Source organism: Loxodonta africana, chromosome 5 (assembly GCF_030014295.1).
Source record: "Loxodonta africana isolate mLoxAfr1 chromosome 5, mLoxAfr1.hap2, whole genome shotgun sequence".
NCBI classification, from domain to species: Eukaryota; Metazoa; Chordata; class Mammalia; order Proboscidea; family Elephantidae; genus Loxodonta; species Loxodonta africana.
The window spans coordinates 40,800,812-40,828,767 of NC_087346.1; the positions used below are offsets into that span (position 1 = coordinate 40,800,812).

At 42.8% G+C, this 27,956-nt stretch overlaps 1 protein-coding gene across 1 annotated transcript in view; it reads right to left on the reverse strand.

The window, feature by feature from the left end:
* Positions 1 to 27,956, reverse strand: part of HADH (hydroxyacyl-CoA dehydrogenase) — a 62,621-nt gene that overhangs the window by 24,485 nt on the left and 10,180 nt on the right. The window contains exon 2 of the mRNA XM_003410389.4: positions 74 to 202. Within this exon, the coding sequence (XP_003410437.1) occupies positions 74 to 202 (129 nt within the window). The remainder of the gene's footprint in view (positions 1 to 73; positions 203 to 27,956) is intronic.

The following is a 27,956-nucleotide window of genomic DNA, read 5'->3' on the forward strand; positions in this document are numbered from 1 at the left end:
AAGACCAGAAGGCCTTCACAAATGTGTTGTGGTCAGAAGGTTGATCTTAGGTACATCAATAACAAGAAATTACCTCGGGGTTGTCTGCAAACTTCTTCTTGGCCACTTTCCTAAGGCTTTCCTCAATTCTCTTTTTAGATTTTGCCAGGATGTCCTCTGTCAGGTCCACCAACGCTACTTTATGCCCAGTTGCTGCAGCGACCTAGAGCGAAAAGTACAGTTTTTTTAAAAGAAAAAACATAAAAGTTACTAAAAATTTTAAAAATATTAAACAGCATGGAAGTTTCATACTCCACATGAATTCTACTACCATTCCATCCTCAAAACAATGAGTGGATATACTAACAGCCAGCATTAACTAAACATACTTCTTGCGGGGTGCACTGATCTCAGCCCTTTCTGTGGATTAACACAAACTCCCAAAACAATGGTCTAAAGTTAAGAAGCTTCCCCGAAGTCACACACTGGGATGCCCACACTCTTAACCCCTCCCTTGTACTGTCCAATACAGGAGTCAACAGCTACATGTGGCTATGTAAGGTCACTGAAATGAAGTAAAATGAAAAATCCCATTCTTCAGTCACACTAGCCACATTTCAAGTGCTCAAGGGCCCAGTCACACAGCAGCCATTCCTCATGCCATCGTCCTTTTGTCCTTAGTGCTGGAGTGTCCCATGCAGCTCGGTATCTTGGCCATTCTCATTCACCACCAAACCAAACCAAACCCACTGCCATCAAGTCAATTCCGACTCACAGCGACCCCATAAATTGCAGAAGGTAAGACCACAAACTTTCAATTAACAATGGCAAAAAGCCTCCTGTCATCAAGGGCTATTTTGTGACAAGACTCTCATATAAGTGAGGTTTTAAGCAGCTAGCCAACTTAGGAAGGGCGCTTCCTCATCCTTCAGCCACCAACTCTGGCTAAGGGAGGAATCCTGGGGTACAAGGTACGTTTAATAAAGTTGCCCCAAGCTGGCAGACAGCCACCTTCATTCAGCCAGTTGGTGACAAGTAAATCCCTACTTTACCCCAGTTTGCTAATGGTGTTGGCAAAAAAGGATGGAATAGGTAATGTGGCTAAAAATAGGCAATCAGGTCACCTTTCAGACAGGATGTTATAAGTAAATCAGTTCAGGCCAGAAGCAAGAGGACACAGGTGACCTAATCCAAACATAAATGACTCAAGAGGACAGCACAATGCCCAGGCCTTCTTAGATCCCCTGGGGTCTGAAAAGCCCCCACAGATCCACTGATGTGAAATCTCTGAGGCATCAACAGTGCAGAGGAGAGGGGCTGGTCAACTGGAGCGAATTCACCCAATGAAGAAAAAAGAGGTGACAGAGCAAAAAACAGCCCCTACCTACCATTGTGAAGTGAGATTTTCTGAAGCCAGGCAACTAAAACTCAAAGCAGAAAACCAAAGAGGAAAAGAAATATACAGTAAAACCCAAAGGCAAAGACGTTCAAATTCCAAAGTAAGATTTCCCAAGAACACATTTCAAAATGGCTAGATGGGTTTTAAAAGGAAGTCAATTATAATTTTTAAATGGAAGGTAATTACAATCGTACCTTTCTACCAGGCCCCTCCCCCTCCCTTGGCTTCTCCCAGGACAGCAGCACTCAGGAGCCACAGGTCTGAGCCCACACCACCACTGCCCCGGGGCCTGCCTGGGAACCATGAAAAAGGAACACTGCCAACAAGGGAAGGCCTGAGGGGACAGCCTGACAACAGGACAGGGCAATGGGGGTGACTGCGGATGAATTAAAGGACAGAGGCAAGCAGCAAACCTGCCTGGTCAGTAGAAACAATCCACAGGCTTCAGACAGGCAGGCAAAATCAAATAATGTGCCAAAAAGCAAAACACCCACCAAGCTAGATAAACATAAGCGTTTATCTCTAGGTGCCAAGAAGCTAAGGTCTATCTAGTCAACAATAAATTCAAAGTAAAAAAGCAAGAGCAAGTTTAGAAACTGTGCAGAAATGAGTTAACATAGCAGGCCCAAGATATCATCCTTGCAAGGCTGGCCCTTGGCTGGTGTCTAGGAACTTGGATTTTGGAAGGGTTCCCATCATTCCCTGGTAAGAGTGCCTCACCATGCTTAAAGTTGTTGTACAAACAATATGGTTTACGGTGAACACCTTCTGAAGTCTGGGGATTTCAGTACGTCCCCAAGAAAGAGTGCTGATGTGAGCAGGCCCCAATAAAGCCCAGAGGCACAGTCTCTACAGAGCCTTCACAGTAGACATTTCACATGTGTTGTCACAACTCATTGCTGGAGGAATTAAGCACGTGCTGTACGACTCTGGGAGCCCTGGCAGCTCAGCGGTTAAACATTTGGCTATTAACCCAAAGGTTAGCAGTTCAAACCCACCAGCTGCTCCCCTCCTTGGCAGAAAAATGTGGCAGTCTGCTTCCATAAAGGTTTATAGCCTTGGAAACCCTGTAGGGCAGTTCTACTCTGTCCTATTGGGTCTATGAGTCAGAACCAGCTTGATGGCAACAGGTTTTGTTTGGTTTATGTGACTCCACTGGGAGAGAACTCTTGGAAGCTTGCGCCCAGTTTCCCCTAGACTTTACTCCATATGCCTTTCCTTTCTTTCTAATTTTGCTTTGTACCTTTTCACTGTAATAAATCATAGCTATGAGTCCTGTGAGTTCTCCAAGCAATCGCTAAACATTGTCAGTGGTCCCGGGGATGCCCAACAGAAACTAAAAATAAATCCTAAATTCTGATTGGAGCTGGTGATGAACTTGAATTGCTTTGAGATGGCACCCTGGGGAGCAAGAGCCCACAGGCAGTAGTGATGATGGCTGATAAGGGTATGTCATCTGCAAGGATGGGGTGAGCTGAGACGGCTGGCTCCGGGGCCCTTCCCTTTCTTTTCTGGCTCCTCTGACAATCCCTCTGGAATGGCACAGTGATTTTTACTTTGTTCCTCTTCTCTCTGACCTAGATCCTTCTCTGAATATGCCAAACAGGATTTCTAACTGCCACTTAGGTCCCAATCCACTTTCCCCTGTACTTTTCTTCCAGCAGGTATTACTCAGCCTTTTCCTCTTCAGGAAGTTGGCAGAAAAAATTCTAAGTACTTGTGCCAAAGCTGAAGGGCAGATCTCATTGAGAAAACATGAAAAAACAAACAAACAAAAAACAATATAAAGCTCCACAAACGGAGCGTCCAATGAAATAAAAACCGTCGTGAATTTAGCCTAGGTCAAGAATCCCGTCAGGCAAAAGATCTCAGAGGTTGGATAAGAAGAGAGTATCCAGAACAGGCCAAACCTCCAACGTATTATCCACTGCCACTGAGTCGATTCCGACTCATAGCAACTCTGAAGGACAGAGCAGAACTGCCCCATAGGGTTTCCAAGGAGCGCCTGGTGGATTCAAACTGCCGACCTTTTAATTAGCAGCCGCAGGTCTTAACCGCTACGCCACCAGGGTTTCCTCCAAGGTATTAGGTACTGTATTAATCTTAATGAGGTGAGTGGAGCAGGTGAAGGCGATAGTATGAGGGCTTTTTTTCTAGAAAGTCGCTTTCAATGTTATTCTATTCACAAACAAGTTTGATTCCAATAGTCACTGGACATTTTTGGTTATGCTGCAGATAAGCCATAATGTTGCCCTCATAATTAATTTTTTTAAAAGTAATAATTTAAACAAAAGCTATAAGCGGAAAAAACCTAAAGAGGAAGCACTCTCAAATATTCAAGTAAACTAAAATATACATGCTCATTTATGAAACACTAAAATTCAACCAGGAAAAACCATGGGCAAAAAAGCACTTTTAGCCTAAATGCTGACTCTCTGCGCCTATCCAAAGTCCTCAGATACTCTCCCACCCATATGAGGAAAACCGGGCCAATTCAGCTACTGCCTTCCTTGACCGTGGTGTTTGCATAAGCATACCAGAGACAGCACAGAAAGGCAGAAATGGGGCAAAAAACAATTATTAAATCTCGGCAATGTTCCAGGAGAGCAAAGTCCGTGTGTCAAGAGGCCATATCAAAGAGACTAAGTATACAAAGTGTTTGTTTTCCCATTTCCACTAGAAAATACAAAACCCAGTGAACCCAGTGCCGTCAAGTCGACTCCGACTCGTAGCAACCCTACAAAATACAAGACGTGCAAAAAAACAAAAAGCCAAACCCTCTGCTGTCGAGTCAATTCCGACTCATAGCGACCTCATAAGAGGCGCAAGGAGGGGGCCAAATCTAAGAGAAGGAAAAAGACAGGTCTTCTTTCCCAGCCTGTTGCTGACTGGCCACATTCCTGCTCTGCGACACTTCCCTCTGCCGCTCACTCACTACCCTCATCCATCTGAAAGAGGCTGCATCTCTTGCAGGAACGTTGGCCCAATTTTTCTCTCTACTTCCATCAATTCTGGACTCTCCGACATGCCCAAGCTTGCATTTCTCATCTAGTGAGTGGCAACAATTATATTTTCTAACTGGTTACTTGTGGCGCGTTTTTTTTTTTTTCTTTTAAACTTCGAGTTTTCTTTCCTTGGTTAACGCACAAAGCTTAAGGAAATAAAAAGTAATCTTATGATGTGGACGTTCCACAGACATGCAGATAAAAATGACACTCTTGTTTAAACCCACAGTGAATGAAGAAACTACAGGTGAACTAGGTTTTTACAGAGGAGCTCTGTGGTGCAGGTCACAATTTATTACACAGCGATAAACCACCGTCACAGCATGACTTCAAATGATTTCAAGTTACAACAGCATTTTCATTTCACCCATCTGCAGAGAACAAGCCAACCTGAGTACTCAAATTCCTTGTAATCATTTTCTGCAGACATACTCTATAGACACAAAGTCGGCAACTCTGACTTTTTTGAATTTTGAGGGCAGGGACCACGTCCTATTAATCTTATAAACCACAGTCCCTAGCCCATAGTCGACCTCTAGGAGACCTCGTCTGTGGAGCAGAAGTCAGCAAAAAAGAGGTCCTATCTTCTGGACCCATGCAGTCACACTCCACGTCCCTTAGACACCGAAAGGGTGAGTGCTCTCAGAAAACGAGCCTTTCCTTTTTTTTTTTTTTCTTCTCATGTTTTCTTGTTTAGTTCAGCATATTTGCTTGCAAAACCCGTTGTTTGATTAAGGAGAATCTTAGATTTTTGCTTGATCATTTAAGAGTGATATCTAGTAACTTGGAAATCCTGGTGGCGTAGTGGTTAAGCACTACAGCTGCTAACAAAAAGGTGGGCAGTTCCAATCTGCCAGGTGCTCCTTGGAAACTCTATGGGGCTGTTCTACTCTGTCCTATAGGGTCACTATGGGTTGGAATCGACTCAACGGCACTGGGTTTGTTTTTTTGGTATCTAGTAACTCTTGGTGAACTGCAGTTTAGGTCCGGATTTGGGCGTTTTAAACATTAAAGAGGTAGTTCTATTTTCAAAGAGCTCTAAGCCACTATAAGCCGCAAAAATTTAGGCATGGGTCAACCAGTAAAAGCCATTGGTGTGCTCGCCAGTGCTCATTACGAGCTAAAGACTCCGGTGACAGGATAAGGTGGTTGGTTGCAAAACACGTTAGAGCACTTTGCTGCCTGCCACCCACAAGCAAACAGTCACGCAAAGAAGGTATACATTGGTCTAAGTGAAACACTGTCCAAACCCTGTGCCCTTCCTCATTAGGTTTCTTTTTGTGGCTCAGAGTAAGCCTGGGGAACAGTGCTCTGTTTTGCCAAATTCACAGGGAGAAGTGGTAGCGCCGTATCTGTTTTATGACAGAATTTCTCAATAAAGAGTCACAGCAGGATTCCTCCATCTGACACTCTGGCAAGTTAATAAGTTTTATCTAAAATCTGTTATTTCTGTTGAATTGAGTTGAATTTATGAAAAATTGGTATATACACTTTAAGAAACTAGAATCCCCATATACAGTTCAGTAACTTTATGTGGTCTTTCTGTGTCCTTTTGTTCTAAGAGCTTGTTTCTGATCTGGAGCATTGTGTCTCTAAGTTTCTGTCCTGCATCTGGTTGAAGGCTATGGCTGAGAATTGCTGTTTTTTTGTAAGGCTGTCTTAGAACCTCAGTTCTTTCCTCATCCAAGAAAAACTCTCGTGTCTGTCTTAAAAAGTATGCAACAAAGACAACATTTCAGAGGTTTATTAAAAAGAAATTTATTTGATATGGTCAAAAGTTTTATCTGTCTGACGAAAGTTTAATTTATAAGGTTTTTAAGAGCTTTAATGTTAAATAAAATATAAAACAAAGAATTGGGTTTTTTTGCCGTTAAAATTTTCTTTGATTTCTGAGTTGAAGGGTTAATTTATTCTTTGTGTAATCTGCCTTTAAGGCAGAGGTTCGGCCTCTCATGAAAGAATAAGATTCCTGAGCCAAAAACAAAGCTGCATGGCATTTAGGGAAAAAAGAAAAAGCCAAGGTTTTACTTTAACATGTTTGGTTAAATAACTTAAGAATTGTTTCACAGTGACCTATAACAAACTCCTGACAACTCTGAAACTTCATGGAAAGCCGAAAAAAGTTTTTTTTATAAAGGGAAAGAGTTAAAAAGTTTTATTTAATAAATTACATGGAAGGTGCCGTCAAAATCAAGAAAAATGCTTGATTCTCTTTGGGTCAAGATTTATATGTCAGTATTTCCTCTTGTGTTTTTGTTAGGGGACACTAGAAGCTAAAGATACTCCACCAGTTATCAGGCCACTTCTAGTCACCTCCCCAACCATGTCACTCACTTCCCTCAAGTTGTCTTGCAGACTCTCCAGAAAGACCCGGACAAATTCAGATCTAATGGGTTCAGAACGGTCAGACATGTGCAGAACAGACAAAGATGACCGACATGCATGGTCAATAACACAAGAGATCTTATGTCAAGGAAACAAAAGACTCATGCCAAGGGACCAAAATCACCGGAAATACATCACTGGCAGTAGTCGAGCCTATTTCAAAAGCAGAGGGTCTGTCAGCCACTTCTATGCCAAGTCTTAGCCCTACCTCTCAATATATAATCAATAGAAACTATGAATAGTTAGAACTTTCTGATGCTGCCCACCGTTTTCCTCTACCCTTAAATGAATATGTAAAAGTATAAATTGTAAATTGCTCTCCCAGATTGGTGAACTCAACCTGAGGTCCATACCTCTGAGTTCCTGCTTGCTAGCCTGCAAAATAAACTCTTTATTCCTCTCAAAACCAGCGTCTGAGAGTTTGGCTTTTTGCATGCTAGGCACAGACCCACCAGTCCGGTTTCAATTTTGGCACCCCAGATGGGACCGTGAGCAGTTCTATCTGCTGTTTGCCCAGTTTCCTCAGTGCCATCCCGGCTGTGGCCTGGCTTGCTGGCGCCCTCAGCACGCCTGGGTCATTCTCGACCCAGATGACGCAGGTAAGTTCAAGCTCGGCAGGCAGTGTTCCTTGTTACAGTGCAAGCCCAACTTTGAGAGGACAAACAGATCTGGTCTGGTCTGGAGGCACTGGACCGGTAGTCCGCTCCCCGGATACAGTTGGGAGGGGACTAGGAGGCTGAAACAGAGCCTGCCAAGAAACCCCTGGTGTGAGTTCTGCTTCAGGACTTACGATCTGAGGGGTTGAAGTGGCCCACCTAGATACCTCCACCATTCCCATTAACCACAGGGTCCTGAGACTCCATCCTCAGGCCTGGTGTGAGCTCACTCTTGTCTGTGTGTGTGCATGCTGAGTGCTGTGTAGAGAATGGGAGGCATGCTGTCGATCCCCGAGTGTTCACCGCTGGGTTGTATTTTAAAGAACTGGAAACAGTTCAGCTATGGGGATATGAAAAGGAAAGTCATGATCAAGTACTGTAATCAGAATTGGGTAAAATATCCCCTTACATTATGATACCATCTTACAGTTAATGTTGTTTTGTAAAAGAAAAAAGAAATGGGATGAAATCCCTTATGTGTAGGCTTTTATGGCTTTATATCAAAAGAGAAATTTACAGAAACAATGTAAATTAATGGTTCAGAGGGCAAAAAAGCCTCGAGACCAGAAAGACAAAGAGGAAGAGGTTTTAGAAGAAAGTGAGCCTTGGGAACCTCTCCCTTTCCCAACAGCACCTCCCCCACCCCCTTTATGTACCGGGGCTCCAGCAGCTGCCGCCCCCTCGACCACAACTCCAGGACCCAGCAAGGGTCAGAAACCGGAAGGGGAGGCCAAGAAAACAGCAGAAACCTTATATTCCTGATTAGAGGAAGTGGCCTCTCCTTCCCACACCCACAGTGGTATTCAATTAGGCCAGGGGCCTCCCTCTTCTGATAAAGGGCAAAAGCAGTTCCTCTTCACCAGGTTCCGGCAGGAATAGATGATCAAAGGATGCTCCACAGCTTTGTGAGGGTGCACACTCCCTTCACTTCTATTGACTTACTGAACTAAAAAAACAAAAAAACTGAACTAGGGGAGATCAATGCCCAGTTACCGAGAAGACCCCAGCCAGATGGCAGAGTTCTTTCAGAGTACCTTTGATACTCACCAACCAACATGGGCAGATGTACAAGCCCTCTTTCCGAGGCCTGCTGACTCAGGAGGAAAGAAGGATGGTTTCAGAAAAGGCTAGACGGGAGGCAGAGAGGCTACATGAGACAGGGAGGAATCTGGCCAGATGACCTGCAGATGTGGCTGTGCCCCTTCAAGACCCCAAGTAGGATCCAAACCAGGCTAATAATATGGGTTTCTTTTCTTTTTTTTTTTAATTTCAATTTTCTTTTTTGTTGTATTTTAGATGAAAGTTTACAGGACAAATTAGTTTCTCATGAACAATTAACACACATATTGTTTTGTGACCCTGGCTGCCAACCCCACAACACATCAGCGCTCTCACCGTCTTGACCTTGGGTTCCCTGTTACCAGCTTTCCCGTCTCCTCCTGCCTTCTTGGCCTTGCCCCTGAGCTGGTGTGCTCATTTAGTCTCGTTTTGTTTTATGGGCTTGTCTTAATCTTTGGCTATTTCAATATTCTATTTTGGCATTTGTATTTTTCAGGAAATACTTCTATTTTATCTGAATATTCAACTTTATTAGTATAAAGTTGCTCATACCAGTAACAGTGACCATCAAGTCAACTCTGATTCCTGGCGAGTCCACAAGGTTTGCAATGGCTAATTTTTCAGAAGTAGATCACCAGGCCTTTCTTTCCAGGCACGTTGGGTGGACTCGAACTGCCAATCTTTTGCTTAGCAGCCAAACGTCTTAACCATTTGCACCACCCAGGGACTTCTAAGTTGTTCATACTATCCTATTATTATCAATATCTATAGGAAAATGTAGAAATGTCTCCTTTTTCATTACTAAATTAATAACTTTTGTGTTTTATTACTTGATCAGTCTTGCTAAAGGTTTATTAGTTTCATTAATCTTTTCAAAGAGCCATCTTTTGGTTTTATTTTTCTCTACTGTACTACTGTTTTCTATTCCATTGATTTATGCTTTCTATATTTCTTTTATTTTCCTTTTTTGGAGGGTTTATTTTACCACACTTTTTCTAGCTTTGAAGATGGAAGCTTAGATAATTGATTTTCAACCTTTCCGCTTTCATGATATATGTATTTAAAGTTCTAATAGAGGTGGGTCAGGGGTAGAATTCTTGCTTTCCATGCAGGAGGCCTGAGTTCAATTCCTGGCCAATACATCTCATGCATAGCCACCATCCGTCTGTCAGTGGAGGGTTGCATGTTGCTATGATGCAGGGTTCAGTGGAGCTTCCAGACTAAGATGGACTAGGAATAAAGGCCTAGCAACCTACCTCCAAAAATTAGCCAGTGAAAATCCTATGGATCACAACAGTTCAATCCACAACAAATCATGGGGATGGTGCACGACTGGGCCAACATTTTGTTCCATTGTGCATGGGGTCACCATGAGTTGGAGGCCAGCTCAACGGCAACTGTCAGAAACAGGGAAGCTTTAATAACTGCAGTAGCTGACATGCAAGTTTTGAGATGCCAAATTTTCATTATAATGTAGTTCAAAATTTTTTCCGATTTCCATTATAATTTATTTTTTGTTCCCTGGATGGTTTAAATGTGTTGTTTAAATCTTTATCATTTGAGGAATTTTCCAGTTATCTTCCTATTGTTGATTTCTATTTTGATTCTGCTGAGATCAGATATCACACACTCTCCGATTTTAGTTCTTTGAAATCTGTTTAGACTTGCTTTGTCTCTCAACATGCGATCTATTTGAGTAATTTTTCACAGGCACTTGAACAGAATGTGCATTCTGCAATTATTTGGTGTAGTGTTTGATATATGTCAATTAGTTCATGTAAGTTAATTATATTGTTCACACATTATATATTTATATTGACTTTCATTCTACTGAGAGAGGTATGTTAAAATCCCAACTATAATCGTGCCTTGTCTAATTATTCTTTTTTTTTTTTAATTTTTATTGAGCTTCAAGTGAACGTTTACGAATCAAGTCAGACTGTCACATATAAGCTTATATACACCTTACTCCATACTCCCACTTTCTCTCCCCCTAATGAGTCTTTTTTTTTTTTTAATGAGTCAGCCCTTCCAGTCTCTCCTTTCGTGACAATTTTGCCAGCTTCCAACCCTCTCTACCCTCCCATCCCCCCTCCAGACAGGAGATGCCAACACAGTCTCAAGTGTCCACCTGATACAAATAGCTCACTCTTCATCAGCATCTCTCTCCTACCCATTGTCCAGTCCCTTCCATGTCTGATGAGTCGTCTTCGGGAATGGTTCCTGTCCTGGGCCAGCAAAAGGTTTGGGGACCATGACCGCCGGGATTCCTCTAGTCTCAGTCAGACCATTAAGTATAGTCTTTTTGTGAGAATTTGGGGTCTGCATCCCACTGATCTCCTGCTCCCTCAGGGGTTCTCTGTTGTGCTCCCTGTCAAGGCAGTCATCGCTTGTGGCCGGGCACCAACTAGTTCTTTTGGTCTCAGGATGATGTAAGTCTCTGGTTCATGTGGCCCTTTCTGTCTCTTGGGCTCATAGTTATTGTGTGACCTTGGTGTTCTTCATTCTCCTTTGATCCAGGTGGGTTGAGACCAATTGATGCATCTTAGATGGCTGCTTGTGAGCATTTAAGACCCCAGATGCCACATTTCAAAGTGGGATGCAGAATGTTTTCATAATAGAATTATTTTGCCAATTGACTTAGAAGTCCCCTTAAACCATGGTCCCCAAACCCCCGCCCTTGCTCCGCTGACCTTTGAAGCATTCAGTTTATCCCGGAAACTTCTTTGCTTTTGGTCCAGTCCAGTTGAGCTGACCTTCCATGTATTGAGTATTGTCCTTCCCTTCACCTAAAGTAGTTCTTATCTACTAACTAATCAGTAAATAACCCTCTCCCATCCTCCCTCCCTCCCCCCTTCTCGTAACCACAAAAGAATGTGTTCTTCTCAGTTTATACTGTTTCTCAAGATCTTATAATAGTGGTCTTATACGATGTTTGTCCTTTTGCCTCTGACTAATTTCACTCAGCATAATGCCTTCCAGGTTCCTCCATGTTATGAAATGTTTCACAGATTAGCCACTGTTCTTTACTGATGCATAGTATTCCATTGTGTGAATATACCATAATTTATTTAACCATTCATCCGTTGATGGACACCTTGGTTGCTTCCAGCTTTTTGCTATTGTAAACAGTGCTGCAGTAAACATGGGTGTGCATATATCGATTCAGTAATATTTTTAAAATGCCAAAACTTAAAACAGCTTAAATGTCTTTCAACAGGAGAGTGGCGCAGGGCTGGGAAGGGAAGTTGTGATACCTTTATTAAATAAACTACTAAAAAAGCTAAACCAAACCCGTTGCCAATGATTCAATTCTGAGTCATAGCGACCCTATAGGACTACTGTTGTTAGGTGCCATTGAGTTGGTTCCAACTCAAAGCGACCCTATGTACGACAGAACGAAACACTACCCGGTCCTGCTCCATCCTCACAGTCCTTGTTTTGCTAAAGCCCATTGTTGCAGCTGCTGTGTCAGTCTGTCACGTTGAAGGTTTTCCCCTTTTTCTCTAACCCTCATGATAAGCACTTTAAAGAGGTCTTTTGCAGCCGATTTGCCCAATGCAATGTGTCTTTTGATTTCTTGACTGCTGCGTCCATGGGTGTTGATTGCGGATCCAAGTAAAATGAAATCCTTGACAACCTCAATCTTTTCTCCATTTATCATGATGTTGCTTATTGGTCCAGTTGTGATAATTTTTGTTTCCTTTATGTTGAGGTATAATCCATACCGAAGGCTGTGGTCTTTGATCTTCATCGGTAAGTGCTTCAAGTCCTCTTCACTTTCAGCAAACAAGGTTGTGTCATCTGCATAACACAGGTTGTTCATGAGTCTTCCTCCGATCCTGATGCCCCGTTCTTCTTCATATAGTTCAGCTTCTCTAATTATTTGCTCAGCATACAGAATGAATAGGTATGGTGAAAGGATACAACCCTGACACACAGCTTTCCCAACTTGAAACCACACAGTATTCCCTTGTTCTGTTCGAACGACTGCCTGTTCATCTATGTACAGATTCCTCATGAGCACAATTAAGTGTTCTGGAATTCCCATTTTTCACAATGTTATCCATAATTTGCTATGATCCACACAGTCAGATGTCATTGCATAGTCAATAAAACACAGGTAAACATATTTCTGGTATTTTCTGCTTTCAGCCAGCATCTATCTGACATCAGCAATGATATCCCTGGTTCCGCATCCTCTTCTGAATCCAGCCTGAGTTTCTGGCTGTTCCCTGTCGATATACTGCTGCAGCCGTTCTTGAATGAGCTTCAGCAAAATTTTACTTGTGTGTGATATTAATAATATGGTTGGATAATTTCTGCATTCGGCGGGATCACCTTTCCTGGGATTAGGCATAAATATAGATCTCTTCCAGTCAGTTGGCCAGGTAGCTGTCTTGCAAATTTCTTAGCACACACAAGCGAGCACTTCCAGTGCCGCACTGGTTTGTTGAAACATATCAGTTGGCATTCCATCAATTCCTGGAGCCTTGTTTTTCACCGGTGCCTTAGTGCAGCATGGACTTCTTCCTTCAGTACCATCAGTTCCTGATCATATGTTACTGTCTGAAATGGTTGAACATCAACCAATTCTTTTGGGTATAGTGACTCTGTGTATTCCTTCCATCTTCTTTTGATGCTTCCTGGGTTATTTAATATTTTCCCCGTAGAATCCTTCACTATTGCAACTCAAGGCTTGAATTTTTTCTTCAGATCTTTCAGCTTGAGAAATGCAGGGCGTGTTCTTCCATTTTGGTTTTCCACCTCCAGGTCTTTGCACATGTCATCGTAATACTTTGCTTTGTCTTCTCGAGCCACTCTTTGAAATCTTCTGTTCAGCTCTTTTACTTCATCATCTCTTCCATTCTCTTTAGCTATTCTAAGTTCCAGAGCAAGTTTCTGAGTCTCTTCTGACATCCATTTTGGTCTTTTCTGTCTTTTTAATGAGCTCTTGCTTTCTTCCTGTATGATGTCCTTGATGTCATTCCACAACGCATCTGGCCTTCAGTCATTAGTGTTCAATGCATCAAATCTATTCTTGAGAGGGTCTCTAAATTCAGGTGGGATATAGTCAAGGCTGTACTTTCATTGGCATTGACTTGTTCTAATTTTCTTCAGTTTAAACTGGAACTTGCATATGAGCAATTGATGGTCTGTTTTGCAGTTGGCCCCTGGCCTTGTTCTGACTGATGATATTGAGCTTTACCATCGTCTCTTCCCACAGATGTAGCTGATTTGATTCCTGTGTGTTCCGTCTGCTGAGGTCCACCAGGCTAATAATATGGTTTTCTTACAACATTATCAAGAATGTATCCTAGAGGGGCTCCAGCAGGGAGCACCCAAACCCAGGAACCTTAACAAAATTCAAGAGGTTCACCAAAAGCCAGATGAGAATCACTCTGCCTGCCTTGAGTGGGTCCTAGAAGCTTATAGAAAACATGCTGAGATAAATTCTGATGACTCTACTTTCCAGAAAGTTGTTAACCTGACTTTTGTCTCTCAGAGCGTGCCAGACATAAGGCGCAAGTTACAGAAACTAGAAAATGGGTCAATCATTAAGGGACGAATAACAGACGAAGTTGCTAATTAGATAAAAACACAACAGTAATCTCTGACCTCATCAACCAAGGTGACTTGAGATAACAAAATAGCCTTAAGATTTTTTATTAGCCCAAGAAAGTGTAGTCTACGCTGTAGCAAATACCTCTTGTTGCATACGGATAAATAACACGGGAGAAGTAGAACAGGATATACATAGAAATTAGACAGCAAGCTAGTTGGTTACACACTGTTTAACACCCTTATAAACACCAGACTTATTTAGTTGGTTACCATCAAGAATAAGTACGTGGGCTAGACCACAAATGCAAGGGATAGTAATGTTCTTAGTCTGCACCCTGACAGCATTAGGCATAATAAAACTTGCCTTCGACTGTCTTACATAGAGACAGATTCACAATACAGGCAATCTGTTCCTTGCCCCAACGCGATCCACACTAAACCTGAAAGCTGCATGACTTTCATCCCAGGCTGGCTTGATAAGCTAATGCAGCCGTTAGCATGGCTAGGTAGCCATGAGGCATTGGAGGCCAGCTGGTTTCTTTCTGAATTATTAATGAGCTTTTCTTATTTCTCCTATGAGAGCCAGGAGAGCTTATGTAAGCAGCAGTCTCTACCTTTAAGGGGTTTACATGCCATTAACAGAAAGAACATAAGCCTTTGAAAGAACAAAGCCAAATGCAGCAAAAATAAGAGCTGTCACGTATGAAGCAACTATTGTGCGCCAGGCACAAGCTTTGGACTTTCCAAGACAATTTCTGATCAATCCAACAATCCTGGTGCAGTACAATGAATCACTTATATATGGTCTTTCTAGCCCTAGTCTTGTAACTCCCACAAAATGGCTGGCTGTGCCACAATCTAACAAGGGACTGGTCAATTATTATGCAAATGCTGGTCTGAAAACCCACTCAGTAGGACTGACTGACTTGTAGTCCACTGAGGCGATTGGTTGCTTCATGGTCCTGCTGGGAGGGCCATGCCTTGAAATTGATTGACAAGGAGTTTGCTTATATAAAGGCCAATCCCACAGAGGTTCAGGGTGACCTGACTACCATACCAAGAAGAGTTTGGAGTGAAGCATGTTCTTTTAGCTTGGGGTTCCTGCACTGAGAATCTCGTAGACACAAGAGAGAGAGCTGTTAACACTGAAGATGGAGCAACAGCGACAGCAGGCTGGGTGGCCCGTGGAGAGAAAGAGGTGGCTGTGGTGGGTTTACCAGCCCACGGAGAGAGACAGAGCTGAGCACCTTTGGTCAGGAGGTTTGCCTGTGGAGCTGGGTGCTGCCCAGCATTTGCCCACAGAGCTAAAAGAACTGTAACACTTGCCCATGCAGGGCAGAGGCCTGAGTGTGTCCCACGCAAGGGCTGCACGCTGCCCCCCGCCCCCACCCCTGTCGGCATGGCAGGAGGCACGTGGGCCCTTGGGCAGCACAGGTCCAGGAAGCATGGTGGGAGCCAGTGGCAGAGGCCCAGAAGATCCTGTGCAGGGGTCTTCATCAGCAAGACCCAGCGACAGAGGAGAAGCCTCAGGAGCTAGGAAGACCCCCAAGCAGCATGGTAGTAGCCAGAGGCGATGATGTGAAGACAGCGTCCGACCTGAACCACAGCATGCCTGCCCAGCAACATAAGCATGGACAAGAGTAATTTGGGAAAGGGTAAGCAGTTCCCCTTTAAGACTCTGTTTTTGCTGTTTGCGTTCTATAAATTATAATAATGGCTTTCACTTTGCTAACACTGTGTAAGTGTCTTGAGTGTCTGGCTTGATCACAGATGAATGTAGCAACCACGGAATGGCTGATGCCAGTGGGTATACGTGCCTCACTTCTAGCAGTCTTATGTCTGCCTAGAAGTTTCAGGCACAGCCTGTCTGCATGTGCAATACAGGCAGATAGGCAGGCATACACCTGTCAAGGTAGACATCATTCCCATTTTGCAAAAGAAATGGAATTAGAGAGGTTAAGTCACTTGCTGAGAAGCTCCTGGAACCAGGACACTGAGAAAGAGAGCATGAGAAAGAGCAAAAAAGAGAGAGAGCTGTAACAACAAAGATGGTGAGAAGCAAAAGCAAACAAGTGGTGGCAACAAACCAGGAGACAGGCAGGAAACGTCCTACCCCACAGGGCAGAAAAGCTAAGTGCCTTTGGGCAGGAGGCTTGCTGGTGGAAAAAGGTGCCTCCGGGCACTTGGTGGAGCAAGGTTTGCTGACTCCAAGAGCTAGAGCTGAGTGCCTCAGGGCAGAGACTTACTGGAGAAATGGGGTGCCTCGGGGCACTTATCAGTAGAACTAAAAGAGCTCTGTAACACTTGCTGGAGCAGGGCAGAAGCCAGGCCATGGGGCCAGAAAAAGGCCTGCCTGTGGGCATGGCTGGAAAGAGTGGAAGAATTATATTCTGACTGTTCCTGAAGCTGAATTATAACCTGTTACTTCCCTAATAAACCCCACAATTGTAAATAAACCCCATATCTTTGAGTTGTGTGTGGCTGTTGCGATGAGTTAATAGAACTTAGCAGAGTAGAGCACCACAGGATTGAAGCTTCCACCAAGGCTTTCTGCTCAGCCACAGTGCCCCCCTCCCCCTCCTGCAGCCTACCACGCCCCGGTTTCTAACTGCAGCTTGGCCCGACCACACCACAGGCCCAAACTGCGGTTTGAATTCAGTGCTGAAATCCCGTGCATACACAAGCCAAGATCTCAGCACACTCAGAGGACCTGAAGATCCATTGCCCCAAACTTGACCCTGGACCTGAACTTCTCTGGAGAGGAAGATGTTCTCTGGCAAACAACTGTACCCGCGCTCATTTACAAAGTGGAAGTTCCCTTCCTTTACAAATGACTCAGCACCTGGATCTCCAAATATGGACATGGGACGGACTGGGGTGTCAGATTTTGGGCACCAATCGCGCCCCCTGGGAAGTGGATGGCATAAAAGCTCCAAGCTCCCCTGGGGCTGGGATCGAGTGGTCTTTTGGCTGCTAGGCCCCACGTTGCTCCTCGTTTGCAACAACAATAAATTTCCACTTTCTGTTTCCCTTGCAGCTGGTGGTGTGAGACATCCATCTTATTTCAATCAGCTCATAGGACAGGACAAGAACCCTCCTTTGGTTACAACAGAGTGCCATGGAAGGTGTCAGAATTGGTAAAAAGGGCTGGCGAAAGGAAGTATGTCTGCCCTCTGTCCCATAGCAACCAGCCTTGAGCTGTTGATCTTGATTCTCCTTCCTCCTTGTGAAGTTAGAGGACGTCAGATGCCTCCCTCACGCCATTTTCACAATGTGTGTGTGTGTATAATCTCTTTATTACTAGCCCTTGCAGTGTGGTAGTTAAACACTCAGCTGCTAACCAAAAGGTCAGTAGCTTGAACCCACCAGTCGCTCTGTAGGAGAGAGAGGTGGCAGTCTGCTTCTATAAAGATTACAGCCTTGGAAACCCTATGGGGCAGTTCTACTCTGTCCTATAGGGTCGCTATGAGTCGGAATCAATGGCAGTGGATTTGGATTTATGTATATTGTGATGAAGATAAAAACAAAAAAAACCAAACCCGTTGCCGTCAAGTTGATTCCAACTCATAGCGACCCTATAGGATAGAGCAGAACTGCCCCCATACGGTTTCCAAGGAGCGCCTGGTTAGCAGCCACAACTCTTAACCACTATGCCCCCCGGGTTTCCATGATGAAAATATACACTCCAAAACATCTGACAACTGCCACATTTACAATTCAATGACACTGACTACATTTTTCATTTTGTACCACCTCCAACAGGGTTTTCTATGGCTGTTTTTTCAGAAGTAGATCGTCAGGCTTTTTTTTCAAGGTGCCTCTGGGTGGGCTCGAATTTCTAGCCTTTTGGTTTGAAGCTGAGTGCATTAACTGTCTGCACCAACCAGAAACTCCATTTTATGCTCTTGCTGTTGTTTTTAGCTGCCATCCAGTCTTCGGCCAACTCATGATGACCCCATGTAAAATGGGATCAAATCATCAGGATCCATAGAGTTTTCATTGGCTGATTTTCAGAAGCAGATCACCAGGCCTTTCTTCCTAGTCTGTCTTAGTCTGGAAGCTCTGCTGAAATCTGTTCAGCATCACAGCAATACACAAGCCTCAGCAAGTGGCGGCTGCGTATAAGGGGCACTGGCCCTGGGGACTGAGGCTGGGTCTCTCCCATGGAAGGCAAGAGCTCTACCATGAACCACCACTGCCCCATGTGTTATGCTCTAGCCATGCTGAGAGTCTTAACCACGGGTGATACTCATTTCTGGAGCTCTCCCACTGTGTGGAACACCTGTAACCTGCACCTTTCACCTGGCTAATACTTCATGTCTTACTGTAATCTCCTCCAGGAACCCTTCCCTGTCCCTTTGGAGTTATGTGCCCCTCCTTAGTATTCCTAGATGTTTCCCAGCAACAATTAAAATAGCTAATAACATGAAGGCATCTGATCTGATGCTACGTGATCTTGCTCCAGGGTTTACACACTATGTGCTGTTCTTGCCCCACACAGCTTTACTACTTTACATTTAGCTTCAAGGGCACTGATGGTTCAGTGGTAGAATTCTTGCCTTTCATGCAGGAGGCTGGGGTTCGATTGGCTAATGCATCTTGTGCGCAGTCACCACCCATCTGTCAGTGATGGCTTATGTGTTACTACGACACTGAACAGGTTTTGACAGAGCTTCCAGGCTGAAATGGATTAGGAAGAAAGGCCTGGTGATCTCCTTCCAAATATCAGCCAATGAAAACCCAATGGATCACAACGGTCCTACCCACAACCAGTCATGGGGATGGCACAGGACCAGGCAGTGTTTTGGTCCATTGTGTGTGGAATCCCCATGAGCTGGCGCTGACTGCACAGCAGCTGACACCACTAGAATTTAAGTGGCACGAAGGCAGCAGCTTTGCTCCCCACTATACCTCCGCACCTGGAACAGCAGCTGACGCTTATTAGCTGCTAAGTTTTTGATAATTTGATGCTCAACCTTTGAAAAGAACTACTATCTTCATCTGCCAGATGAGAAAACAATAGCTGAGAGAGATTGAATAACTCTAGAAATGCCACAGAGATACTATCTAGTACGGAATACCTCTAAACCAAGCAAGTCCCTGGGACGCCAAAGCCAAGCTTTTTTTTTTTTTAATTGTGCTTTAAGTGAAAGTTTACAATTCAAGTCAGTTTTTCATACAAAAACTGATACACACATCATTATGTGATCCTAGTTGCTCTCCCTACAATCAATGTGACAGTACACGCCTTCTCTCCACCCTGTATTTCCTGTGTCCATTCGCTCAGGCCCTGTCCCCCTCTGCCTTCTCATCTCACCTCCAGACACACAGTCTCACGTGTCTACTTGAGCTAAGAAGCGCACTCCTCAGCAGTGTCATTTTATGTCTTACAGTCCATTCCGATCTTTGTCTGAAGAGTTGGCTTTGAGAATGGTTTTAGTTTTGGACAAACAGAGAGTCTGGGGCCATGACCTCCGCGGTCCCTCCAGTCTCAGTCAGACCATTAAGTCTGGTCTTTTTACTAGAATTTGAGCTCAAAGCCAAGCTCTTTAATGAGCACCTCTAAACTAACACAGCTATTCCAGTTCACACTTAAATAAAAGGGAGTTGCTGTTAGCTGCCATCAAGTTGAGACACCTTATACTTACAGAACTTCACAACGATAAAACCAAATTTATAAATTAAATAAAACCGATACAATTCAAATTAACGACATCAACATAACAGATGAGTTTGTGTTGCTATAACTGAATCACTGATGCTGGGTTAACACCAGGAAGCTGCAGCCTCATGATCCCTTTTATATTTATTTACTCAGTTTCCCTAGTTTGACTTCGATAACACTAATGAAAAACTGCCTACTCACAAAATACATTAAAAACCCATCCTGACAACTTCAGGGCTTTGTTTGCCACTTGGGAATGATCATCATCACACACAAATTCTGCCCACAAGCATCAAATATCAATTTTAAAGATGTGTCACTTTATTGTTCTGTAGTTTATCCTCTTGAAACGACATTTATGCTATAATCTGCATTAAACGAGCATATAATTATTTTTGACATTAACAGGAAAAGGAATTGCATCGTTACCACCAGGCTTACTGCTAATTACACCAGGTTGGTTCCCCCAAACAGAGCACCCAACTCAACACATGTGCCCCCAACAGGAACGCTGTCCTCACTACTGCGGGGCACGTTCTTCGGTATTCAGTACTTACAGCAACATCAAGTGCCAGTAATTGCTCATTCTCCCACCACTTTTCTTGCTTCAACCTATGGCAAAGGTCACAAAGAACGAAGCTTCTCAGAGTTGAGCTCTTTTGCCTCCTTCCCCTCACATCTGTGGAACGGATGGGAACTACCACTCAGACTACCATGCTGAGCACTTCACTGCCCTCATTCCTTCATTGACTGCTGCCCTCTATTACTGTGTTTTTATGCCAATAACGAGGGTATTTTTTAACTGTTGCTGTAAAAAATTAGCACATTACTCTTATGTAAATACCTGAGTGAGGGAGGGTGCAGCTGGCAAAGAAAACATATAATAACATGCACATTATTTGAGTAAAAACAGTAACTTGGAATCTGTTTCGTGCCCTGGAATAAGGTGGTGAACAAAACAAATCCCCTACTCTCAGAGAGCTTTCATTCCACGTAAATTATCTCATTTGATCCTCCTAACAGCCTCTGGGGGCATGGTGTCATTCTCATTGTAACCATAAGCACTGAAAGCCTGGGGCCTGACTGGGGTCTGACTGTTTGCATCCAGAGCTCAAGTGCAGTTCTTGACCCTGCAAGGCATGGCTGGCTCTGAGGGAAACAGTCTGAGACAGTACTGAGCTGGACAAGGGCCAGACTCTGGAGGCCTTCTGCCAACTGTGAGACAGAAAACATTCCTTAACCTCTGCTGGTCATCTCCTCATCTGTAAAAATAAAACTCAAAACCAAACCCACTGCCGTTGAGTCGATTCTGACTCACAGGGACCCTACAAGGCAGTGTAGAACCGCCCCACAGAGTTTCCAAGGAGCACCTGGTGGATTTGAACTGTGAGCCTTTTGCTTAGCAGCCGCAGCACTTAACCACTATGCCACCAGGGTTTCCACCTGTAAAAACAGGGAGGATTAAATGAATTAATACAAGTTAAACACCTAGAACAGTGCCTGGCACATCACAAGAGCTTGTTCTTATTCTAGGTAGCCCCCTTCCTCCTCCTGCAAGGGTCTGTGGTCTATGACTGAATCCAGGTTCAGATTTCTAAAGTAAATTATTATATTGTGCATTTGCTCTTACACCTTTTGATCTCAGGACTTGTCCCCTTTCAGTTTTCTTTTTCAGGTTTTCTCTTCTGTCTCCTTCCATTTTTATGAAAAGGCTGTGATCCCTCTCCATTTAAAAAGAAAGGCAGTGGGGTTTGGGGGCTTCCTTAACCACCTGAAGCAGGCCTTCTTTTTTTTTTTTTTTTAATAATTTTTATTGTGCTTTAAGTGAAAGTTTACAAATCAAGTCAGTCTCTCACACAAAAACCCATATACACCTTGCTACACACTCCCAAATACTCTCCCCCTAATGAGACAGCCTGCTCTCTCCCTCCACTCTCTCTTTTTGTGTCCTTTTCGCCAGCTTCTAACCCCCTCCACCCTCTCATCTCCCCTCCAGGGAGGAGACGCCAACATAGTCTCAAATGTCCACCTGATCCAAGAAGCTCACTCCTCACCAGCATCCCTCTCCAACCCATTGTCCAGTCCAATCCATGTCTGAAGAGTTGGCTTCGGGAATGGTTCCTGTCCTGGGGCAACAGAAGGTCTGGGGGCCATGACCACCAGGGTCCTTCCAGTCTCAGTCAGACCATTAAGTCTGGTCTTATGAGAATTTGGGGTCTGCATCCCACTGTTTTCCTGCTTCCTCAGGGTTTCTCTGTTGTTTTCCCTGTCAGGGCAGTCATCGGTTGCAGCTGGGGACCATCTAGTTCTTCTGGTCTCAGGATGATGTAGTCGCTGGTTCATGTGGCCCTTTCTGTCTCTTGGGCTCATAATCACCTTGTTTCCTTGGTGTTCTTCATTATCCTTTGAGCCAGGTGGGTTGAGACCAATTGATGCCTCTTAGATGGCTGCTTGCTAGAGTTTAAGACCCCAGACGCCACTCTTCAAAGTGGGATGCAGAATGTTTTGTTAATAGATTTTATTATGCCAATTGACTTCGATGTCGCCTGAAACCATGGTCCCCAGACCCCTGCCCCTGCTACACTGGCCTTTGAAGCATTCAGTTTATTCAGGGAACTTCTTTGCTTTTCATTTAGTCCAATTGTGCTGACCTGCCCTGTATTGTGTGCTGTCTTTCCCTTTACCTAAAGTAGTTCCTCTCTACTATCCAGTTAGTGAATACCCCTCTCCCACCCTCCCTCTCCCCTCTTGTAACCACAAAAGAATGTTTTCTTCTCAGTTTAAACTATTTCTCAAGTTCCTATACAATATTTGTCTTTTTGCAACTGACTAACTTCACTCAGCATAATGCCTTCCAGGTTCCTCCATGTTATGAAATGTTTCAGATTCCTCACTATTCTTTATTGATGTGTAGTGTTCCATTGTGTGAATATACCACAATTTATTTATCCATTCATCCGTTGATGGGCACCTTGGTTGCTTCCATGTTTTTGCTATTGTAAACAGTGCTGCAATAAAGATGGGTGTGCATCTATCTGTTCGTGTAAAGGCTCTTATTTCTCTAGGATATATTCCAAGGAGTGGGATTGCTGGATCATATGGTAGTTCTAGTTCTAGCTTTTTAAGGAAGTGCCAAATTGATTTCCAAAGTGGTTGTACCATTTGACATTCCCACCAGCAGTGTAGAAGCGTTCCAGTCTCTCCACAGCCTCTCCAACATTTATTATTTTGTGTTTTTTAGATTAATGCCAGCCTTGCTGGAGTGAGATGAAATCTCATTATAGTTTTGATTTGCATTTCTCTAATGGCCAGTGATTGTGAGCATTTCCTCATGTTATCTGTTAGCTACCTGAATGTCTTCTTTAGTGAAGTGCCTGTTCATATCCTTTGCCCATTTTTTAATTGGGTTGTCTTTTGTAGTTCAGTTTTTGCAGTATCATGTACATTTTAGAGATCAGATGTTGATCAGAAATGTCATAGCTAAAAACTTTTTCCCAGTCTGTAGCTAACTTTTTTTTAATGATTTTTTAAAAATAATTTTTATTGTACTTTAAGTGAAAGTTTACAAATCAAGTCAGTCTCTCACTTATCAACTTATATACACCTTACTACATACTCCCAATTACTCTCCGCCTAATGAGACAGCCCGCTCCCTCCTTCCAGTCTCTCTTTTCGTGACCATTTTGCCAGCTTCTTACCCCCTCTACCCTTCCATCTCCCCTCCAGACAGAAGATGCCAACATAGTCTCAAGTGTCCACCTGATGCAAGTAGCTCACTCTATAGGTAATCTTTTTATTCTTTTGGTGAAGCCTTTGGATGAGCATAGGTGTTTGATTTTTAGGAGCTCCCAGTTATCTGGTTTCTCTTCTGCTGTTTATGTATTGTCAGTAATGTTTTGTATACTGTTTATGCCATGTATTAGGGCTCCTAGCATTGTCCATATTTTTTCTTTCATGATCTTTATCATTTTAGATTTTATATTTAGGTTTTTGATCCATTTTGAGTTGCGTTTTGTGCATCGTGTGAGATATGGGTCTTGTTTTGTTTTTTTGCAGATGGATATCCGGTTATGCCAGCACCATTTCTTAAAGAGACTATCTTTTCCCCATCTGACTTTGGGCCTTTGTCAAATATCAGCTGCTCATATGTGGATGGATTTATGTCTGGATTCTCAAATCTGTTCCATTGGTCTACGTATCTGTTGTTATATCAGTACTAGGTTGTTTTGACCCTGGTTCTAAAATCAGGTAGAGTGAGGCCCCCCACTTTGTTCTTTTTCAGTAATGCTTTATTTATCTGGGGCCTCTTTCCCTTCCATATGAAGTTGGTGATTTGTTTCTCCATCTCATTAAAAAATGTCATTGGAATTTGGATCGGAATTGTGTTGTATCTATAGATGGCTTTTGGTAGAATAGACATTTTTACAAAGTTAAGTCTTATTTATGAGCAAGGTATGTTTTTCCACTCATGTAGGTCTCCCTTGGTTTCTTACAGTAGTGTCTTGTAGTTTTCTTTGTATAGGTCTTTTACGACTCTGGTAAGATTTATTCCTAAGTATTTTATCTTCTTGGGGGCTACTGTAAACGGTACTGATTTGGTGATTTTCTCTTCAATTTTTCTTTTCCTTGGTGTAGAGGAATCCAACTAATTTTTGTAGGTTTATCTTGTATCCTGATCCTCTGCTGAACTCTTCCATTAGTTTCAGTGGTTTTCTTGAGGATTCTTTAGGGTTTTCTGTGTATAAGATCATGTCATCTGCAAATAGAGATACTTTTACTTCTTCCTTACCAATTTGGACGCACTTTCGTTATCTAGCCTGATTGCTCTGGCTAGGACTTCCACCACAATGTTGACTAAGAGTGGTGATAAAGGGCATCCTTGTCTGATTCCTAATCTCAAGGGGGAATGCTTTCAGGCTCTCTCCATTTAGCATGATGTTGGCTATTGGCTTTGTATAAATGCCCTTTATTAGGTTGAGGAATTCTCCTTCTATTCCTATTTTGCTGAAAATTTTTGTCATGAATGGGTACTGAACTTTGTCAAATGCCTTTTCTGCATCAATTGATAAGATCATGTGGTTCTTTTATTTATATGATGGATTACATTGTTTTTCTAATGTTGAACCATCCCTGCACACCTGGTATGAATCCCACTTGGTCATGGTGAATTATTTTTTTGATGTTGTTGAATTCCATTGGCTAGAATTTTGTTGAGGATTTTTGCATCTAAGTTCATGAGGGATATAGGTCTGTAATTTTCTTTATTTGTGGTGTCTTTTTTTTTTTTTACCTGGTTTTGGTATTAGGGATATGGTGGCTTCACAGAATGAGTTTGGGAGTATTCTGTTCTCTTCTATGTTCTGAAATACCTTTGGTAGTAGTGGTGTTAACTCTTCTCTGAAAGTTTGGTAGAACTCTGCGGGGAAGCCATCCGGGCCACTGCTTTTTTTTTGGGGGAGTTTTTAATTACCTTTTCAATCTCTTCTTTTTTTATGGGTCTATTTAGTTGTTCTACCTCTGTTTGTGTTAGTTTAGGTAGGTAGTGTGTTTCTAGGGATTCATCCATTTCTTCTAGGTTTTCAAATTTGTTAGTGTGCAATTTTTCGTACTAATCTGACATGATTCTTTTAATTCCAGTTGGGTCTGTTGTAATATTGCCCAACTCATTTCTTATTCAGGTCGTTTGCTTCCTCTCCTGTTTTTCTTTTGTCAGTTTGGCCAGTGGTTTATCAATTTTGTTAATTTTTTCAAAGAACCAGCTTTTGGTCTTGTTAAATCTTTCAATTGTTTTTCTGTTCTCTATTTCATATAATTCTGATTTTTATTATTTGCTTTCTCCTGGTGCCTGAGGGTTTCTTTTGTTGCTCTCTATTTGTTCAAGTTGTAGGGATAATTCTTTGATTTTGGCCCTTTCTTCTTTTTGTATGTGTGCATTTATTGATATAAATTGACCTCTGAGCACTGCTTTTGCTGTGTCCCAAAGGTTCTGATAGGAAGTGCTTTCATTCTCATTGGATTCTATGAATTTCTTTATTCCACCCTTGAGGTTTTCTACAACCCAGTTGTTTTTGAGCAGAGCATTGTTCAGTTTCTAAGTGTTTGATTTCTCTTCCCTGCTTTTTCTGTTATTGATTTCTACTTTTATCGCCTTATGGTCAGAGAAGATGCTTTGTAATATTTTGATGTTTTGGATTCTGCTAAGGCTTGCTTTACGACCTAATATGTGGTCTATCCCAGAGAAATGTTCCATGTGCACTAGAAAAGAAAGTATACTTGGTTGCTGTTGGGTGGAGTGTTCTGTATATGTTTATGAGGTCAAGTTGGTGGGTTGTAGCATTTAGATCTTCCATGTCCTTATTGAGCTTCTTTCTGGATGTTCTGTGCTTCACTGACAGTGGTGTATAATTGTGGAGCTATCTATCTCACTTTTCAATGCTGTTAGAGTTTGTTTTATATATCTTGCAGCCCTGTCATTGGGTACATAAATATTTAATATGGTTATATCCTCCTGGCATATCGTCCCTTTAATCATCATATTCTTTTTTAATGTCTTTTTTTCTTTACTGTAATAAGATACAACCTATGTGTCATAAGTACACTTTAAATGTTTAAAAGCCTTTTTTATATGTAGTAACTCAAAGTACCTTAACATTAAAAAAAAAAAAAAAAAAAAACCTGTTGACACTGAGTCTATTCTGACTCATAGGGACCCTACAGGACAGAGCTGAGCTACCCCATATGGTGTCCAAGGAGTGTCTGGTGGATTCAAACCGCCAACCTTTCGGTTAGCAGCGGTAGCTCTTAACAACTACGCCACCAGGGTTACCTAAATTATTTAAAACTTTTGACTGCCTCAGGCTAAATCCCAGATATGACAGGTAGACAATCCATGCCTTTATTATGGTTAGTTGTTCATATCTTATTTCTTTTGGACAGTGGGTTCCTTAAGAGCAGCAACCACATCTTACATTTCCCAGGCCCCAATACATGGGAGATACTTCTTGTTCTGTGCTGTCAAGTTGATTCCAACTCACAGTGACCCTATCTGACAAAGCAGAACTGCCCCATAGGGTTTTGTGGCTATAATCTTTATGCGAGCAGACCACTAGGTCTTTTCTCCTGCGGAGCCGCTGGTGGGTCCAAACTCCCAATCTTTTGGTTAGTAGCCAACTGCTTAACCATTGCACCACCAGGGCTCCTTTCAGGGAGACACTTAGTACTCATGAAATGAACACCGGAATTTGTAAATTATTTTAGGAATATGTCCTCAAGAAATAATGACTGGTTTTGTTGCTACGAGCCCTTTATAACAAACATTACGTGACCTTTCAAGTTATTTTAGAATTATGAGAAATCACACTATTAGTTTGAAAAGGACAGTAAGAAAAAAGTAGCTAATACCCAGAGCCTTCAGTCAACTAAGGAGCCCTGGTGGTGCAGTGGTTAAGAGCTTAGCTGCTAACCAAAAGATCAGCAGTTCAAATCCACCAGCTGCTGCTTGGAAACCCTATGGGGCAGCTCTACTCTGTCCCAAGGGTCGCTATGAAGTGGAATCTACTTGATGGCAACGGGTTTTAAGTCAATTAAAGGAATCCTGGTGGGGCAGTGGTTAAAGCACTTGACTGCTAACCAAGAGGTTGGTGGTTCGAACCCACCAGCTGTTCTGGGGGAGAAAGATGTGGCAGTCTGTGCCCATAAAGATCACAGCCTTGGAAACCCCATGGGTCAGTTCTACTCTTTCATAAGTCAGTATCGACTTGATAGCAGTGGGTTAGTCAATTAAAAAATAAAAAACAAAAAACCAAGCCTATTGCTGTTGAGTTGATTTCAACTCACAGAGATCCTATCAGACAGAGCAGAACTACCCCACAGGGTTTCTAAGAAGCAGCTGGTGGATTCAAGCTTTGGACCTTTTGGAAAATAGTTGAGCTCTTAACCACTGTACCACCAGAGCTCCTGAACAAATACATCTGATGGTAAAGCCAAGATGAGAACTGGTCACCTGAAGTCTAGGGCTCTTTCCATTGTCTAATAACCCTAACAGCATAGCTGAGGGTCTCTTATAATATGAAAATAATTATATGATTAGGGTTCTTATTTAGAAAACAATTTCATGTGTCTTGGATTTAAGGAAACCGATGAGACTCATTATTTTCAATTATGCAACAATACCACCCAAGTTACTTTTCTGGGAAGGAGATGGTAGTGGAGGAGGAGAACACAAAAGGATAAAGGCCTTTTTT